At 41.0% G+C, this 19,323-nt stretch overlaps 3 protein-coding genes across 9 annotated transcripts; 2 read left to right on the forward strand and 1 right to left on the reverse strand.

Annotated features, from left to right (window-relative positions):
• Positions 1-399: 399 nt before the first annotated feature.
• Positions 400-17,511, forward strand: LOC122621860 (signal transducer and transcription activator). Of its 7 annotated transcripts, none has more exons than XM_043799853.1 (10): positions 400-577; positions 10,729-11,138; positions 11,258-12,285; positions 12,351-12,830; positions 12,889-13,146; positions 13,204-13,404; positions 13,450-13,585; positions 14,102-14,343; positions 15,354-15,623; positions 16,262-17,511. In XM_043799853.1, the coding sequence occupies exons 2-8, from the start codon at positions 11,014-11,016 to the stop codon at positions 14,322-14,324; spliced, it is 2,451 nt and encodes an 816-aa protein (XP_043655788.1). In that variant the 5' UTR covers positions 400-577; positions 10,729-11,013; the 3' UTR covers positions 14,325-14,343; positions 15,354-15,623; positions 16,262-17,511. The 7 variants fall into 7 exon arrangements, with proteins under 7 accessions (XP_043655788.1, XP_043655790.1, XP_043655794.1 ...); XM_043799855.1 differs by having other exon boundaries at positions 13,471-13,585; XM_043799859.1 differs by having other exon boundaries at positions 13,471-13,585; positions 14,102-14,271; positions 15,353-15,623.
• Positions 17,507-17,903, reverse strand: LOC122621863 (metallothionein-4). The gene is made up of 2 exons (XM_043799863.1): positions 17,771-17,903; positions 17,507-17,707 (listed from the first exon to the last, which is right to left on the reverse strand). Exons 1-2 carry the CDS (start codon positions 17,793-17,795, stop codon positions 17,592-17,594), a joined length of 141 nt encoding a protein of 46 aa, XP_043655798.1. The 5' UTR covers positions 17,796-17,903; the 3' UTR covers positions 17,507-17,591.
• Positions 17,904-18,066: 163 nt separating this feature from the next.
• Positions 18,067-18,476, forward strand: LOC122621864 (metallothionein-2). Its single transcript, XM_043799864.1, has 2 exons — positions 18,067-18,200; positions 18,278-18,476. Exons 1-2 carry the CDS (start codon positions 18,176-18,178, stop codon positions 18,376-18,378), a joined length of 126 nt encoding a protein of 41 aa, XP_043655799.1. The 5' UTR covers positions 18,067-18,175; the 3' UTR covers positions 18,379-18,476.
• Positions 18,477-19,323: the final 847 nt, after the last annotated feature.

The following is a 19,323-nucleotide window of genomic DNA, read 5'->3' on the forward strand; positions in this document are numbered from 1 at the left end:
TTACTGCTCCCCAGGACCTCGTATTCAATGGTGTTGCTTTGACAATAACCTACTCGTACACACCACTCGTTTACTTCTAGACTTATGATAGCGATTTACCCGAACATTTTGTATATTGTGTATTTCCAAATCGATGTCAAGGCGCTGCGACTGTAAAAATAGCCATGAATTTAAGGGTGTTCACCAGCGAAAACATCTTAAGCATATACTATGTAATTCTTGTACGTTAGTGTGTTTTTTATTATTAAAATTTACAAAATTGTTTAAATCATCGATTATCTAAATCGTTTTAAAAACGCGCGCCACTACTTGCGACAGGTGGCAGCTCCAGCGATTGGACGATAACATCTTTTGCGGGGGTGCTGTCTATCGAAATCTCTTGGAAGTCGCGTTCGCAAAATTCGAGTGCTCGTAAAACGAAAACAATTTAATTTTAGTGCGTTTAAAGAGTGATATTTAAGACTAGTTGCCCTGTAATTAGGTGGCCTAACAGCCGTGAGCTGCAGGCGGTGTTACTTTTAGGATAAAAAGGGTTTTTCCCACAACACCTGCCATAACCAAAAAGGCAATCTGAAAGGTGAGTGATTTGCTGTGCTGCGCCGATTGTGGAATGGATTAATTATTTAAAGCCTATTGATTAGACGGGGCCCATCCTTAAAAACCCCTCTCTGAATTTAACCCCCTCTTGAACTAAAGGGGGTGGCATACGCATGCTCGCTTGTTGCTGCGCACAACAGGTGAAAATAAGAAGTCGCTCTGTTTATGTGCGGAAATCACAAGAGTAGACAAAAAACCATTAATTGTGCTTCTCTGCGACTGGGGTAACCTTGACTTTCGGTGGACAAATCAATCAAATGCAATTAATTACATCGCGCGTGGTGCATTTGTGTGGGTGGGAGCTTGCATGTGTACGGACAACATGCGCAGTCATATTTGCGGCGCCACAGTAATGCGAAGAAGGGTGTAAATCCCCGTTGATAAATGTTTGTTTATCGCAATTAGCTTGGTAAATTGTTTATTCTTTGCTACCCAACATTGCTGTTAGGTTAACAGTGCTGAGGTGGTTGCAGTCTTGGCTATCCGGGTTTTACACCATCAAATTTTTTACTACTAATTGATAATGTTTATTTATTAATTCAAATAACTCACAACATTAAGTGGAAGATAAATATATTCTAGATATTGAACGTAGTATAACATTTTAATAGAAAATCCTGCCCTTCAATTTTTTGTTTTGTTTTTCGTTAAATCATGCACATATACTTAAAAACAATTAATTTGAAATGAAATGTGAAATTAAAGTTGTTTAGAATTTGCAATACTTGTATTATTATAGTTAGCAAGCCGTTGCTACTACTTGTCAATAGCTTGTTAACAATTTTTTAGGCCCCTGTTCTATAAAATTAAAGCAAAAGTATTCTAATTAGAATCAAAAATATTTGCTACCTTTCCGGGTTGTCAGAAATGTAACAGAAAGAATCGATATCTGCAGATGGCATCGATTGTTCACATGTGTCCGCAGTCCGATAGTATCGCATGTGGATCGTTTTCGCTCCAACTCTAGAGACGCGGCAGTCGTTTTTTAGCCACTAAAGGGAATTGTTCGAAAGCGGAGCAATTTTTAAGTGCGCAACTAGTTGAATTCTTTTGCAAGTGCACTTTGTCTTTAAGAATTCGATTTACAGATAGAATTACCTTTTGTTGAGACTCCAGTACCTCTTTAAATTCTCAGTGCGTGTGCGGGTGTGCATGTGTGCTCCGTTTCCCTCGCACTGCGTCGAGTGTGTTTGTGTGTGCGTGAAGCGCGATTTAAAAATAAAACGGCAAATACATAATAAAAAATATCGAAGAGCAACAGCGACAGGCGTACCAACACAAACAAATTGATACCAGCCAGCCGTGTGTTTACATAGTGTTGTGCGCTGGTGTTTGTGTACCAAAGGTAAATAGAAAATAGAAGAAAAAGAGCAACAAATTAAGGGGTGGGGGGTACGTATATAAATGCGTGTGTGGGTGGGAGGACTGCACTGCAATTGTGCACTGCGCAAAAAGTGTGGGTGCTTTCTGGGTGGGTGGGCGTTTGGTGGTTCCGCAAGGCCTTCACGAAGGTTCTCTGCCGTTTAGCCACAAATTCAATGCACCATCATCATGTGTTTCCACTTGACGCTTTATTTATACATCAACAAAATACCCACACACATGCACATGTGTGCTTCATGCTCCTGTTTCCCGGTCTTCTTCTTCCCCGTTCATTGTTGTTTCCTGGAAAGCCCATAAAAACAAAGGCAACAAGAATTTCGAGTGCAATAGCACAAATGGCAGCAACAACAACACTGATATCGAGTATATTAGCTGTTTCCCATCTCCGCGTCCCACTCGCTCCATTGCACAGGAAGAAAAGCGAGTCCATACATTTAAAATTATATAGTTTTAATTTCCAATATCAAATATCTGCTGTTTAAAAAATTATGCTCTAAGCATAAATATGTATTCAAACTATTCCTATAAGGCATTACTAAATTAAAACCTTTTGATGTGGCCCAAAATCAAACATTTATTTGCACATATTTACCTAGTACTCTTATGATATTTTTCTACGTGTCTGTCGTACGAGGTCCTATCATTCTCATATTCACATGCTACTCTTGCTTTCATACGTCGCCGACTTCTGCGCGCTCAACACTTTTATCTTGCTCGCTGTCGGTCGCTCACTACCCCTCCTCCGTCCCGGACTTCCCCTCTCTCCACCCTGACTTCTTGGCCTGGCTATAACCCGGCTGGCTCCTACCACTTCGGACAAATTACGATTGTCAGCGACGCCGATGTTAGTTAACCCCTTGGCGTTTCACATTTGATAAACCCGATCGGATTGTTGTGGACACCGTAGATTATCATTGGCCATTGTGAGTCCTCCAATCAATGGCCAGGTGGATGGTCAACTTTGATAGCGAACGCAGGGGTTCAGTCTATGTCAATAATATTATATAAATACCATATTTATTAACAGTAATTTAACTGCGAGGTACAAAAACCTCTGTATAAAAATACCACTTTACATTGTGCATATAATGTTATATGCATGTGATGGGCAAACAAATTATCATTGAAAAACTATATTTTACATAAGAAAGAATTATATCTAAATGCAATGGTTGGACCCACTATTAATTCAATAATGCTGCGAGTTTCTTCAACTCTAGGGTACTCAAGATTCGTTTCCCCAATCTTTCTTTCAATATCGTTTTGGAATTCACTCGCGTCAGATGTGAACATATGCAGGAAAGTTTATCGCCACAAATCCAGTCCACATGTGTTTAAAGTTATTTCTGGACCTTCGATATGGGCAGTGCTAATTATTACTCGATTATGCGAATCACTATCCTCAAGCGCAAATCGAGCTCTGCTTCTTATCGCCGACTTTTCTTATTTACTTTGTTACATTGACACCTCGTTATCAAAGTCGTTTATTGCGTTGCATTTAATCTTTGGGCCCTCAGTCGTAACTGGAGCACACTGCTGCCCCATCATTAGAGTGGGGGCCTACTGTACTTACACATTGTGCTTGCTTATCGTTGGTAAAATACTTTTCTGGTGCTAGTAGATGGTACCCAGAACTAGCGAATCGAAACTGAAATCTGTCACTTCTTCATCCTCATAAGTTATCTGCGAAGTAAACGAATCCGAACTTATTATTAAAATGAATCTGACTAGATATTCTTTGAATTTAGTGACAATGTTATCGCAAAGCCATTAAATAATCTTTGAAAATTGTGGGTTACAAAAATAGTAACCATAATAATATTTAATAAGTATTTAAAAAACACGAAAATATTATAGAGCACTAGAACATGGATTTAATTGAGGATTTACAAATTTTTGGGATTTTTTTTTCACTCTGCTGATAAGGATGGCCTAAATGACATTTCGTTAAGACTTTACAGTTAAGCAATAAAAGACAATGTTTGGTAGCTGTATTGTTTGATAACCTAAATGTTTTCAGTCAAATAATCACTTTTCGAACCATTGAGAACCAACACAAAAGTGATAACTAAGCGATAACCTAACCTTGAATGTATTGCAGTTGACAATTTGGACAAATATGCCTTAATTACTTTTGGCAAATCAAGCTGAGCACATATTTTATAAGCTTGGGATTGGTTTGATTATGAACTGATAAGTGAGGTCATCGGATCTAGTGTGACAACAAACATTGATCTGTACGCAGAACGTGCATTATGTAGGTGGTGATAAAAAACCATGTGCCGACATACAACTAAGTCCAATATACCCCAATCGATCCGCTGTTTCTCGGTATAGGAAACGAAAACCGACAAACATCGTGCAAAATGTCAGGCGAGCAGCAACGATAAATGATTACTTTAAAAACACTTGGCGGGGCAAGAGGGTCACTTTGGGTTCGGTTGGGGGTGGTGCAACGGTGGGGTTTCCAATGTCGGTGTACGGCAAACACCCACACAACCACAGGGCACAGAACACTGAGGCATGCTTATTAAACTTTTATGAGTACAAAAACAAATACCACAAACGGCACTCGTTTCTCACAGGGACAGCGTGAGTGTGTGCGTTGTTTATAAAAAATTGAACAAGAAAAATATAAAATGTACGGCTGGCTGGCACAAATGTCGAAGCAGCAGAAAGCAAAAAGCGAAAAGAACAGCCAGGAACAACAAAGGCAGAACCCCCACACTTGGGGGATTCGAATCGTCGGTTTTCGGAGTGGTCAGACCTGCCAAGGGCCGAGGAAATTGTAGTGACCCTAACCAGAGCTTTACTTGCTCCACTGGCATAACAATTCAACTTTGATGCCATGCCCATACAAATTTTCCCTGCCGAGTGCATGACAAATATTCAAATTGGATTGCCCAACTCAAAGAACGCGAATTTTAAATGTTATATACCAACACATAACACAACACATACCAACACATAAACCAAAACCATAAATTTAAATAAATAGTATTAGTACTAACATATGTATGTACTTCGAGATCTCTAGATCTATAAAAGCTAGAAGGTTGAGGCTAAGCATGCAGATTTTAGTTACGCCTACGCACATTTAAACTGCAAAATGCTGTCACGTCCACAACTTTTAAATGGGTGTATATATTTTGTATTCTATCGTGCTCTATGTTTTTCTATCGATATTTCAAAAGAATTTTTAATATTCCTCAATATTATATCAAATATTATCTCAAATTGAAATCAATAATAATTACGTACATATTTTGTGTGAAATCCTTTTTAAGTGGAAAGGAAGAAAAGACTTCTTCTTTCTTCTAAAATCGCTTCTCATTATTAAATGTCGATCGCCTATCGATATAATGTCGAAATTTGGCTTATTAAGTTCGGCACATAAGTGTAATGGTCAAGTTTGGAATACGAATTTTAAATAATTTTAAATTGCGGGACCTATTTATACAGAAATATTTAAATATTATGTTTCCGCGCACAGAGGTATCACTGTCCCAACTAATTGTCTTACCTTTTATGATACGTAGTTTCAACCAGTCTTATCAGTGCCGGGCTGCTGCCATAAAACTTTCCACTTGCCGCACTTGGATTCCTCGGAGCTTTTCAGTTCGCATGAAAATGGGGATCTTTCTATCTGGCTATATCTTGTTTATACGCCCACTTTGCAGATAACACGTTTTTCAGAATTTTCGCTGTGGCAATAGGCCAGATATTGTGTGTGCATACTGCTTTCGGGGATTATACTCAATCTGTATCTGCGGATTGTTTATCCCAAAGATTTCGCATCGCAGATATAGAAAGATAAACAAAGTGGCTCGGTGTGGAGTAACGATTGCCTGGTGCTCGGCGATGATGAGTCATCATCCGCCAACCAAATGCTTATCTAAAACGCGCCTATTCGGCATTAATCACACCACTAAAAGTGCAACTGGGCTGATTCCCCTTTCCCCCCTTTATCTCCGTATTTCTCGTCGTCTTTCTCTGCTGTTTGCGATTCGCTTTTTGTTTGCTGAACGGCAGCAAAAAGTCAACTTTTGTGTGGGCAGCTGGCTGGCGAGAGCTTGTTGAGAATCTGTATCTCGTGAGCACAGATACAAAAGTATCCACACACGTTCGTACAAATAGGCAAACAATCCGTTGGTCAAGAATGTATGTATGCCATAACAATTGGCACTCAAATGTAAGTGCAGATTACTATGAACTGCGGGTTTTCCCCCGGCGAACGCTGAACTGACTTATATTTTACTTGAATCCGCTGCTTTACATACCCCACAACAAACAACGGATGCAAAAAGCAGCCCAACCAGTTCGCTTTTCACTGCAACTGGCAAACCACTTTCATTATATGCACAGGTTTTTCATTGTGGAAAATTCAAGGTTCAAGGTCGCAGAAGACACTGGAATTGCTTAAAGGAGCTAAGTCCGGAAAAATCTAATTTTTCAATACCTATCTTCTTTAAGCTACTGAAATTAAGTGCGCGTACTACTTGACTGGGACGCTGTAGTGATTATGGAAAATTAGTTCCTGTGCATTATCAGTTCTGAGTACTTGGAAATTCCCATAGGTGCTTCGTGGGATGCATAGAAACTGTCATATTTCCGGGGCTACAAAAGCGTTTGTTTATCTGTACTGCGTATGTGTATGCAGTGGATATACGGCGATTCTTTGAACGGTCGCCCAAAAGATAGACGTCAATGCAAATTCAAGTTTTGCAACTGAAAACATTTTCGCCGTCGAGAGATCGAAATGAATTTATACATACATTAAAAAATTGAAAAGCTTCGTTCGTTACATATTTGTTGTGCTGGTGGTCGGAATACACTCGTGTTTGCGTGCTTGAGGCGCTTTTGAGGTATGAGTTTTATACACATTTTGAACCCCTGAAGCTTGGCAGCCGCGGGCGTTTCTCATTCACCTCTCCATTTGGCCCAGAAGCCCCTGTGGACATGTGTGAACATTTACAACCGCGTATAAATAACGCCGACTAACGTGTTCGCCTGCAACCAACTAAATACACTTCGTATTTCACCCCTGCCCCCCACCGAACAAACACACCTTCTATATGTGGTCTATATGGCGCTATAAATCGCTGATGTCCGACGTGCGGGGGATGGGTTCAGTGGGGCTTCAGTAGGTAACTACCGGTTATCGCGGCTTTTGCGGTAAAGTTAATGCCGGCCGATGTGTTACCTCCAAAGCAAAGCAAGCTAAGCAAGGCGAATAACACGCATCATAATAAAAGATGATTTTTCTTTTAAAATTCATTATATTTCGCTTTTTGAAATTACTCGTTTTCTTTTGTGCACATCTACTTTCTAAGTTGTTCCAAGAATTATAGTCAAAAGCATGCTACCAAGGGTTATACAAATTAGAAAAAAATCATCACATGTGCATAATTTCACACAACTAAAAAGGTTACATTTTTAAGTAGCGCATGAGCGCATAATTGTTATTTAATTATTAAACAAAAGTTTGAGGCGCTTATCGCAGGAAGTCCGATAAGTAAAACTTCAATTTTCAAAAATTTCGCATGAAATGTGCAAACATAAGTAATGAGTATTTTTATAATGACTGTTATATATAATCAAATTAAAATATTATTCTATGCATTAGGCACAAGGTCATGTTTTATACATTTTTTAAGGCATGGACGTCTGTGCTAAAATGAGCGATTAAATTAAAATTTTTTTCGTAGTGTGCTTTTTTGCTGACGTCACGTGCCGGAGATATTTTTCGCTTTCAGCGCAGTCAATACCGAAACTTAAAAAGGCCGCAAAACTTTTTTATCGCGTCTGGGTCTGTGCTCGGTTTGTTTAGTCTTTGTTTTTGTTTTCATTGCGCGTTTGCTGCTCGTGCGGATGGCTAAAGAAACTGGATTTCTTGGGAGCACCGGCTCAGAACCAAAATAAAATCAGACCCCAAAAAGGATTTGACTCGATATCAACAAGTTGTTACACATTTATATCAGTTAGATCGCCGGGAAATTTAAGCTCTATGTCGCTTTGGTCCCAAAAAACAACACATGACCAAAAACTATAACGATATGGTAGATGGCAATTCCTCGGCCCTCGGAGAGGGGTGGTGGCCACCCAGTCATCCATCCATGCATTTTTGACTCTAATTATGGGGTGCGGTTGGTTATTTCGTTGATAATATACACCGGCGTTTCCCCAATTAAGACCCTCGAAGAGGCTATGTGCGTAAATTAACATAATAATTCCATTAACCGCATTTCATAATAATATCATTGTGGACAAAGGCATTTTTCGCATTCGGCGGTCAGTAGTTTCGCAGTTCCTAATAAACGAAAACTCCAGTCGCTTTTCCGCGAAGCCGTTGAGGGCTATTTAAAGTTAGTAAATTGGCCGATAAGTGCCTTGTTCGGTTTTCCACCTAATCCATACGCAATCTTTCATGGCAATTGATTCATCGATGCCTTTTGGTCAACGCGCTATCAGAGCTTGGTAATAATATATGAATACGGCAAATTTCCAGCAAACACTGATTATTCTAACTACTTCAGCGTAATTTTCATATCATTCTTAATGGTTGGCCGTACTTACTTTGACATTCCCGTTTGCGCCTTATCAAGTGAAAGGTTTCGGCTATAAAAGTAGGCAGTCAAATAAACCAAGCCTTTAGTTGAACTTCTACGATCGATCGGTAAATACCTGTAAAAAAAATCATCCATTTCACATATAACCATTAATAGCTTGCTGGCCGTGATTTGTTATTGTTCAGATATGAAAACGATCTTCCCATTGTGACAATACTGCGATTGGCTATCCCTGGAAAATTGTTTGTAAACAGTCTGCTCGCAGCCACCTGACAGCCTCTGCTCTACTCAGATAACCCAAGTGAGATCAAGAACAATTCCACATAAAGCCGGTCAATCGATCCGAGAAATCAAAACATCTACCAGACCGAGGCTTTCCTTCTGTTTCGTTCGAAGCTTTTCCATTGATAACCCCCGTGGAAGTGACTGCAGCTTTTCAAGCTGATAACAAATGGAAAAGTACTTCTAAAGGCCGCTATTCTTCGCTATTCTACTAATAAGAATAAACAAAAAACTTTTTTTTGCCCACTTGACTGGGTTTCTTCCAGCTGACTTGACACATTAGAGGGGCAACCAAAAGCAAATCAAAACCTTGAACCACTTTTCTGTGGACTTAAAAGTGCCGAAGGGCAGAAAAAGAAAGAAAAGAACAGCAGCCAGCAGCTCTGACTTATGAATAGAAAGAAACCTGCCTGCGGACGAATCAAAACTACCTCTCCACACAGTCGCATTGGTTCCATCTACCTAAGCTGATGACTCCGTGAATCTCGTACCTAGTGAGCCGCACATCCGAACTCGAATGCGGGTCCTGGGGGTCAGGTATCGGCGCGACCTGTTTTGATCATCCACCTCCTCCATCTCTGTAGTCCCTTTGCTTGAGCTGCATTTTCGGGCTTGTTTCGGTCATTAGATCCTTATCTAATTTTGTTGCCTGGACTGGAGTCGCCTGGAAGTAGACTGGTTTGCCTTGTTTACACCACTCTTTCAACTTCTTCGTTTTCTTGGGCCATTCATATTTGCTACGTGAGCGTCCCGCTGGCCTTTTTTCCGGGTAACTACAGAAATTAGCGTATCGACCACAAAAGCAAACACGTTTCGGTTCGGGTTTGGCTTTCAGTTTGGCTTTCGGGTCTGTGAGTCTGGACGCTGCGTCTGGATTACCGCTCATTTACGGTCACGTTTCGACGCCGAGGAATTGTCGCCGGACTTGTGCACTTGGCCAAGAACTGCGGCACGATGGAGAAGGGCTCGACCGGTTGCCAACGCCGTCGCCACCGTCACCGTCACCGCCACCGCCACCAGGCTGCCTTATCAGCACTATTTAGCATGACCATAAAGAGTCATATTCCCCACGGATATTCTCGGACTCGGACTCGCCCGGAGGTGCAATTAATTTTCACACCTGTTGTTCGGGACGTCTCGAATTCACCTCACGCGTTGCTTTGCCTCGTTTTTGTTTACTTTCTCACTTGCGTGCGAGCTGGTTTTTCTCGGTGTGTTTGTCATTTGCAATAATTTTTCGTTATGGTAATAAAAGGCTAAGGCCAGCATGGTCGCATTCATTCAGCTCTTTACTGCGCTTATAAAGTAATGTTCTATGAGCTCACGACACGGCTGGGAGATCTACTTCCTTCTCTGAAATTATATAGCTCATTATATTTCCATTACCTAAATTGAAAACATTTCATTTAGCATTGGACTTATTTAAGAAAGCTAACGTACACAAATTTATCATTTATATGAACGTACGAAATAACATAGAGGTTTTCCTTTAAAAAAATTCAGTTTTGAACAATGTAAATAAGTTTCGAATGTAAACAAGCAAATTATCAGTTCTTTATGATGTGTAACACCATGGAAGGCGTAACAAAGATGTGTTACTGATTAACATTTACTTTACCTTTCGATATGACACAAACATGACTATGCTTATTGTTAATATTTGACCGAGGGGAGACCCAAACCTTGATAGATAAGTCAACAATTGGCCGTCTTTATGGGTGTACGGCTTTGAGTACGAGCTGCAGTGCAAATATTATTGAAAGTCGCACTGGGGTCGCATCTACGAATCGCACAAAACCATAGCGTCATCACATCACATATTAATCCAATATTAGGAGACATTATCTTGCCTAAACATCGCACTTACCCTCATGTACATATGCTTGTGTATTTATAGTTTCCTCCTCCTAACCATACTAAATTCAAACCAAGTCAGAAAAACACGATCTAGTTCGCATGTATGCGAGTGCATTTTATGGACGCCTCAGACTCATTTGCCTGTGGAAGCCAGCAGGACATTGATCGGCCCAAGAGCCAGCTCAAAAAGTCCCATAACAGAAACTGAATCCGATCCAGAATAAGAATCCCAACCGTTGCACTGATCACCATACACATTCAGCTGTCACAGCTTAGCATCCAAAATCACTATACCATCATCATATCCATCGGGTAGAGCAAGAGCATGAGCTTGTGGAAGCGCATCTCCAGCCATGTCGACTGCGAGCAGCGTATGGCGGCTTACTACGAGGAGAAGGGTCTGCTCGAGCTGCGCCTCTGCTTGGCACCCTGGATCGAAGACAGGATAATGTGAGTAGAGTGGCGTGTTGGGGTATGGGGTGATTGAAGTCAGCGGCAGCATACGAGAAAAAGGTCCTCTTTGCTCTTTTTAGAAAGCATAGTCTTATGAATCTTTTTTATCCCTTTAGGTCCGAGCAAATAACGCCCAACACTACCGACCAGTTGGAGCGCGTGGCCCTAAAGTTCAACGAAGATCTGCAGCAAAAGCTTCTGTCCACGCGCACCGCCAGCGACCAGGCCCTCAAGTTCCGGGTGGTGGAGCTTTGCGCCCTCATCCAACGCATCTCCGCTGTCGAGCTGTACACGCATCTGCGGAGCGGTCTACAAAAAGAGTTGCAGCTGGTCACCGAAAAGAGCGTGGCTGCAACCGCAGGCCAATCAATGCCGCTAAATCCCTACAACATGAACAACACGCCCATGGTTACCGGCTACATGGACCCCAGTGAACTGCTGGCGGTGTCCAACAGCTGCAATCCGCCTGTTGTTCAGGGCATAGGCCCCATCCACAATGTGCAAAATCCAGGCATAGCCTCTCCAGCCCTCGGAATGGTCACGCCCAAGGTGGAGCTGTACGAGGTTCAACATCAGATCATGCAGGCCCTCAATGATTTTGGCAACTGTGCCAATGCATTAAAACTGCTTGTCCAGAACTATGGCTACATGCTGAACTCCACATCGTCGCCGAACGCAGAAGCTGCCTACAGAAGTCTAATCGATGAAAAAGCGGCCATCGTGCTCACAATGCGTCGCAGCTTTATGTACTACGAGTCGCTCCACGAGATGGTCATACACGAGCTCAAGAACTGGCGCCACCAACAAGCGCAAGCTGGAAACGGAGCTCCCTTTAATGAGGGCTCCCTGGATGACATCCAGCGCTGCTTTGAGATGCTCGAGACCTTTATCGCACACATGTTGGCTGCCGTTAAGGAGCTGATGCGCGTACGTCTGGTCACCGAAGAGCCAGAGCTCACACATCTGCTTGAACAGGTGCAAAACGCACAGAAGAACCTGGTATGCTCCGCCTTTATCGTCGACAAACAGCCCCCGCAAGTGATGAAGACTAACACACGCTTCGCAGCGTCTGTGCGTTGGCTAATCGGCTCCCAGCTCGGCATCCACAACAATCCACCCACAGTCGAGTGCATCATAATGTCAGGTAACTATATGTGCGCTTTTTACTGCCCAGTATTTAAACCTAACGCTTCCCCTTTTCATTCACAGAGATCCAGTCGCAACGGTTCGTCACGCGCAATACACAGATGGATAATAGTAGCCTCTCCGGTCAATCATCGGGCGAGATTCAAAACGCCTCTAGCACCATGGAGTATCAACAAAACAACCATGTTTTCTCCGCCAGCTTCCGAAACATGCAGCTAAAGAAGATTAAGCGGGCAGAAAAGAAAGGCACTGAGAGCGTTATGGATGAGAAGTTCGCCCTGTTCTTCTACACCACCACCACAGTAAACGATTTCCAGATCCGGGTGTGGACCCTGTCCTTACCGGTGGTGGTGATTGTGCACGGCAACCAGGAGCCACAATCTTGGGCTACCATTACTTGGGACAATGCGTTTGCAGAGATTGTGCGCGATCCCTTCATGATTACCGACCGCGTTACCTGGGCCCAGCTGTCCGTCGCGTTGAACATCAAATTTGGATCTTGCACAGGGCGTTCTTTGACTATTGATAACCTGGATTTCCTATGTGAGTTCGATCTCCGTTATTTCTTGACGATCGATCTTTATTTTCGTTTTCTTTTTAGACGAGAAACTCCAGCGTGAGGAGCGATCTGAGTACATTACGTGGAACCAGTTCTGTAAGGAGCCCATGCCTGACCGGTCCTTTACATTCTGGGAGTGGTTCTTTGCCATCATGAAACTCACCAAAGATCACATGTTGGGCATGTGGAAAGCAGGCTGCATTATGGGCTTCATCAACAAGGCCAAGGCTCAGGATGATCTGTTGCGTTCAGTCTATGGTATTGGGACTTTCCTGCTCCGCTTCTCCGACAGCGAGCTCGGTTTGTTAAAATTACTTACCAAAAAGGTCTCCAAAAATAATAACAATATAACTACAGGTGGAGTCACTATCGCCTACGTAAACGAAAATGGACTGGTCACCATGCTAGCGCCATGGACTGCACGTGATTTCCAGGTGCTGAACCTGGCCGATCGCATTCGAGATCTAGATGTGCTTTGCTGGCTGCATCCTAGCGATCGCAATGCGAGTCCCGTGAAGAGGGACGTCGCCTTTGGTGAGTTCTACTCAAAGCGTCAAGGTAAGAATGCAATCAAAGATAACACGGTCCAACACTCCTAATCAGAACCTGAACCCCTCGTTCTAGATCCCGTGACCGGTTATGTGAAGAGCACATTGCACGTTCACGTTTGTAGCAATGGAGACAATGGATCTACAAGTGGAACACCGCATCATGCTCAGGAAAGCATGCAACTGGGAAAGTAAGTTTTGGAAGCCGACGCCACAGCTATTACGCCAAATCGACCGTCAGCAACCACAAGAAAAACAATAAACCATTTATTTACTATTGCGTTTATACTTGGCTTAAAAGCTTAAGTGGAGAGTTAATGTTTGGGCCGAGATGATCGATAAAGCCTCTATGTCACGGCTGATTCGCCCTTTTTGTTTCTGCTTGTATGCTTTAATTTACGTTGATTATGATTATGTTTTTGACCAAAAAGTTTAATCAGATTGCAATACTTTGAATTGGAAAAAAAAACGTTGAAAAGAGGCAAAAAGTTGTAACCGAATGCGTTTGTTCCTTACTAACTCGAACTAGAGGCTCTTTTCTTAACAAACTAATAAAATTATTTGGGAACTTTTTTTGAGCTCTTTGAGAAGCTCTCCATGTCCCCTGTCTTTTCTTACTTGTACTTATACAGAAACTTACCTACCCTACTCTTTGTTTATTTTCATTTTCCACCTTTGCGGCTAATGATTTTTTGGTGATGGTTCAGTATCTCGCCACAAAGCGGCATCACTTTCTATAGCCCAACCCGACTTGAGGAATCAGATTCCGATGCTAGCGAAACGGCCGAGGCCCTAGCGAGCATTGTGAAAAGCGCTCAACCCAACGATCCTGTGATAAGTGAAATCACTGATGCCTTATTGACATACAACTATAGACTATATGCTGTGCCACCGCCTACACCTGATGGCTGGGTACTGGGCGCTAGTTAAATGTGCCATTTACCGAAAGGTATAACACTTTAGTTAAGTTTCGCATTCAAATCACTGAATTCAGATCACTGCAACCCGTTCACTCGTTGATAATTCCTGCGCTCTCGTCCGCATTCACTCACGCCCAAATAGAGCTCTCATCCGATCGATCCGTCCTGACCGCCATCTCCCAGTTTCCCTAATCGAATTGCAGTTGGCTTCTTCATTCTCATTCCATTGCATCTCCTCAGTCTACCCCTGATTCATACATTTCAGATGGGCTCTCGAATGAGATATATATACTATATAGATATATATCACTATATTCCTTCTCTTTTGCGATTTAGCGTTAAGAGACTTAATTACTTACGTTTCGTTTTGTGTTACGAGATTCTTTTATATTTTCACTATAAAGTATTGCCATCTCTTTAAACTTTTCAGCAACAACTCGATCAATTTTGTAAGATATATAAAAAAAAAATTAAAAATCATGCCCTCTAACCTTTATCTTTACCCTTCTCCTTTTTCGCTTTGAACGCAGCTTGCAGAATAGCACCATCATGCACCTATAAATCCGAATTTAACCAATCTGACTTAAAAAATCAAGCGACATAGAGAGTTTCAGATTGAAAGAAAATAATAAAATTGACAAGTGTTTAAAACTGATTGCTACATTAGATTTAACATAATCCTACGTGCCCCTTATTAAGGGTTGTTCGATTACTTGCATGTTCGTTGCTGTTGTCACTTTTATTACGAACTTAAACTCAATTTGATGTTATTGTTATTATATTAAATGTTAAGTGAATCCTGCATTCTCAATTGTTGGGGATTAGCTTCCATTAAAGCTTGCGATCATTTCCCAAGTACAAATATGTAATAAGTTGAGCACTTCTGTCATTTCATTATTTTATGCCCTCATATAATGCATCTATTCCACCTTTTCCTTGGATCGCCTGCATGATTTTGATTTAATATAATCCGGTTCTTTATTATTTATCAACGTTTTCTTTTCTAATTTGACAAAACTTTATTCGAAACCTCTTTTAGTGGTGACTTTGGAATGGCGGACTTCGATACGATTACAAACTTTGAGAACTTTTGAAACTATAACCACTATAGAAGCCTACATATAATCGAAATCAGATAAACTCCTGAACGTGTGCCGCTATCTTGGAAGTCCGACGATGCCGATTCCGCCACCTCAACGATATAAACGATCTGGCGCATGACTCATTGTGCTAATCAAAAGTTTTATTTAATGTTATCTAGATGTAATTATTAGATTTGGGAATGCATCGTAGTGGAAGGTTTTGATTGGTACGTATTTTATCTCTTGATATTATTCCATATCAAAACTCACTAAAACGCACTAAGATTTCGCTAGCACTTCGGGTTAGAAAAAAGAAGTTGAAGTAAAATGTTTGTACCTTAGCAAATGAATAGATTGAATATATATTGAAACGAAGAGGTTTATTATGCTACGTACTTAATGTTCGCGATTGTCCAGTTAATTGTTTATCGTATTTTGAGCGTTATTCGTCGTTTTATGCTATATACAAACGTTATACACAAATAAACTAGGGAAAGGATATGGATTCCGGGAAGTGAGTTGGTTTCAATGGTCATGGATCTAGACTAGCTAGAAGAGTTAAAACTTCTTTAACACTAGCTGGAAGATTTGAATCTTAATATAAGACTAGCTAGAAGAGTTGAAACTCCGTACAGGGAACGAAACAAATTACGAATTTACATGAAAAATATCTAAATATATTTATATACGTATATATGTACACAAGCGCTTTCTTGTCGCAGAAGGTGAAACTATTTTTAAAAACCAAGTTAGCCCCGTGTTTTAAATGTTACTCGTGTACCTACTACTTGCGACTAAGAACTAACTATTTTCGTAGGTTTTCGTTTATATATTTTATATTAAATTCTTAACTTTTTCCTTGCAGCTTTTTGTGAAACGCCAAAACACAGAACAACATCAACAACAATTAGATCTAGCAGAGCAATGCATGCAAATTGCGCACCTCAACACAAACACCTTCAGCTCACAGCCAGAACATTGTCTATATTATATATCGTGATTATGATTGTGTCTGACTTAAGCAGAATTTAGAATTTCTGTGTTGTATAAACCTTTAGAATGTGTCCGCATGTTGTTTTATATTTTTATATATACCTTTTATATATGTATACATATGATTTCAATTTTGCACTATGACGTGTTCGTCTGTGACAAAGCATTACGTTTAAATGATACTGACGAGAGAATCGATTTAGTTAGTGAGTAACTATTTGTTGAATCGAAATTTTTGATTTTGATTTTTATTTTAATCGCCTAATTTTAAAACTTGGATATAGAAATTACTTCGCGTGCTAAGCCTATGTTAAAAAAAAGATGAAAAACAATCAACGAAAGCAGCAACGCAGAGATTGATTGCTTTAATTTTAGTTATAATCTAAGTAACATTGAATTGCTTTATGTAACCCCTCCTTTATTGGCTTCCAATGCTGAAAATGCGAAAAAATTTAAACTAATCAATGTATATTTTTTTTAACTTGTTTGTTTGAGTCATCAGGGCAGAGTTTGCAATGCATTTCAAATGCGCCACATGCGATTGCCTTTTTAGTCAGCTATTAGAGACACAAGGACCATATTACGTTTTTTTGAGAGATCATAAGCATAATCATTTATGTATGTAAACAGCAACAATAACACAATACTACACTTAGCTTTGTATGCGAACCTTAAGAATTTTATAAAACTTAAGTACACCCCAAATAAATATACAATTCAATAAAATTAAAACACTTAAATGTGAACGAGAGCGGATTTCCTTCTGTGTACTCACAATTTGTGAAACAAAATGTAATAATGTGTACGTAAAGTTTTAATGTTTCATTATGAAAGCTATTGCACACACACATTCCCCAAAAACTCTAAACAAACACCACGCAACACACAGATACACAAGATACACAAATACACAAGAGAGACGCTCGCCAAAAACAATGTTGATATTTGGATACTATTTGATTGTCCTGTACTCACGGTGTACTTGAACTAAATGTGTACATGGTGTAAGTGTTTTAAATGTAATTTCAAACGCTAATTGGGTGTGCAATTTCTAAAGCTAAAGTGGGAAACTATTCTTGTCAAAATGGCCAATAAAGATTTGATTTTAAACATTAGCTTGAAGTGATTGTGGTTTTATTTCGATTCCATGCCGACGGGTTATACGTATATCACACAGATGAGCTTGAGAAGGGTCCTTGTATCTAATTGGATATCTTGGTGGAGCAGCACTTGTCTTTGGGTCCGTTCTTGCAGGAGCACTGGCACTGCTGGCTGCAGGCGCAGTTGTCGCCGCACTTGGTAGCGGAGCACTGGCAGTCTGAGGATTTAACCGGGAAATAAGCAGCCGCACTGGATTAACCAGGATTAATTGTATACTCACTTGTTCCACAAGCCTTGCAACCCATTATGTGATTTTTATTTTGTGTTTTGTTTGTATTAAAATAAACCTGATGCACTTAGCCGTAAGGTAGCACTGTTTGATGATTGTCGCCTGGAGGTCCAGCATTCTTATAGTGCTCCCACTGCTTTGCGCACCACCAAATCGATTCTCGTTATCAGGGCGTGTGCAAATCGCTTTATCATCGCCGGGCACAAAAAGCATTATGTTTTTGCGCACGCCGATTGAACTGCACACGGTTTTCTTATCTTATCGGGCAGCACGGCCCACAGTTTCGATTGGACTGGATCGGGTATAAAGAGGAGAGTTTCCCAACCTGAAGGCATCAACAAGTTTAAAAGCTTCGACTTGAAAACACCGCAACAAGCTAACCAAAAAACCAACAAGATGCCTTGCCAGGGATGTGGAAACAGTAAGTACCAGTCACCCTAAATGGGGTAACCTATATTTTATAAAGTTATACTAATAGAATGAACTCTCCTCCTTTAGACTGTCGGTGCTCAGCCGGAAAGTGCGGCGGTAACTGCGCCGGAAACAGCCAATGCCAATGCGCCGCCAAGACGGGAGCCAAGTGCTGCCAGGCCAAGTGATTGCCAACTACACTTGGATTAGGTTAATTAGTTTCTTATAGTTGTTACAAATCCCCGACTGACACTGAATAAACCCTATTATAATGTGGTTTTCCTAATTTATTATGACTTAATTCCTTGGGAAGTGGATATCTAGCAATTCCAGTGATATCTAGCAATTTGAATTCCTTTTTTAAAAATTAAAAACTGATGCTACATTGGCAAAAGGATACACTATGGTTGAATGACTCGACTAGCGGAGGGCATTATTATAGTGATCGAAATATTGTGGAAACATTCATTAATCCTACACATTCGAAGTCGCATTATAAGTTCATTTCGCGTGCCTCTAAAGTAGCTCTTAAATCCTCATGAATAAATTTAGAAAACAACTCAAACATTTTCAGGCATTTGTAACGGAAGTCTTTATTCCAGGCCCCACTTTGGGCATAAGTTTATAATCTACGGGGTTTATTTAATTTGCAGCGAAGCAAAACAGCTCGCTACCACTTTCTATGGCCCATTTAGCCAAGTGTGGTTGGCTGTGGAGCAGGTGCGTTAGTTGAAGGGCCATCAGCCGACAGAGAAGGGGACTCGAGTCGCCGCAGTCTTAAAATGTGCAACTTGGAGGGGCCACTGCTGGCAGTGGCGAGCAGCGAATGCATGTCTGAGTGCCACAGCCGTGTCCTTGCCACACTGCTCGGAAGAGTCCTTTAGGATGCGTGCCGTAAACAGGTTGATATGGCAGGATGGCAGGCAAGTGGTTAAACATCTGGCAGATTGAAAGCCGTGAAGGACACGCTGTCTGACTGTCAATTTGCATTCGAAAGATGCATTAAGCGCGCTAATTGCAGTTGACAATCTTATTTAACAGCCAGCCAAATTGGGGAATTGCCGGATCCGGGTGCCAGGGTAATCTAGTTGGATATCCTTGGAGCTTAGCTCTAGGCCGAAATTTCCATTTCA

The sequence above is a fragment of the Drosophila teissieri genome, chromosome 3R (genome assembly GCF_016746235.2).
Source record: "Drosophila teissieri strain GT53w chromosome 3R, Prin_Dtei_1.1, whole genome shotgun sequence".
In the NCBI taxonomy this organism is placed as follows: domain Eukaryota; kingdom Metazoa; phylum Arthropoda; class Insecta; order Diptera; family Drosophilidae; genus Drosophila; species Drosophila teissieri.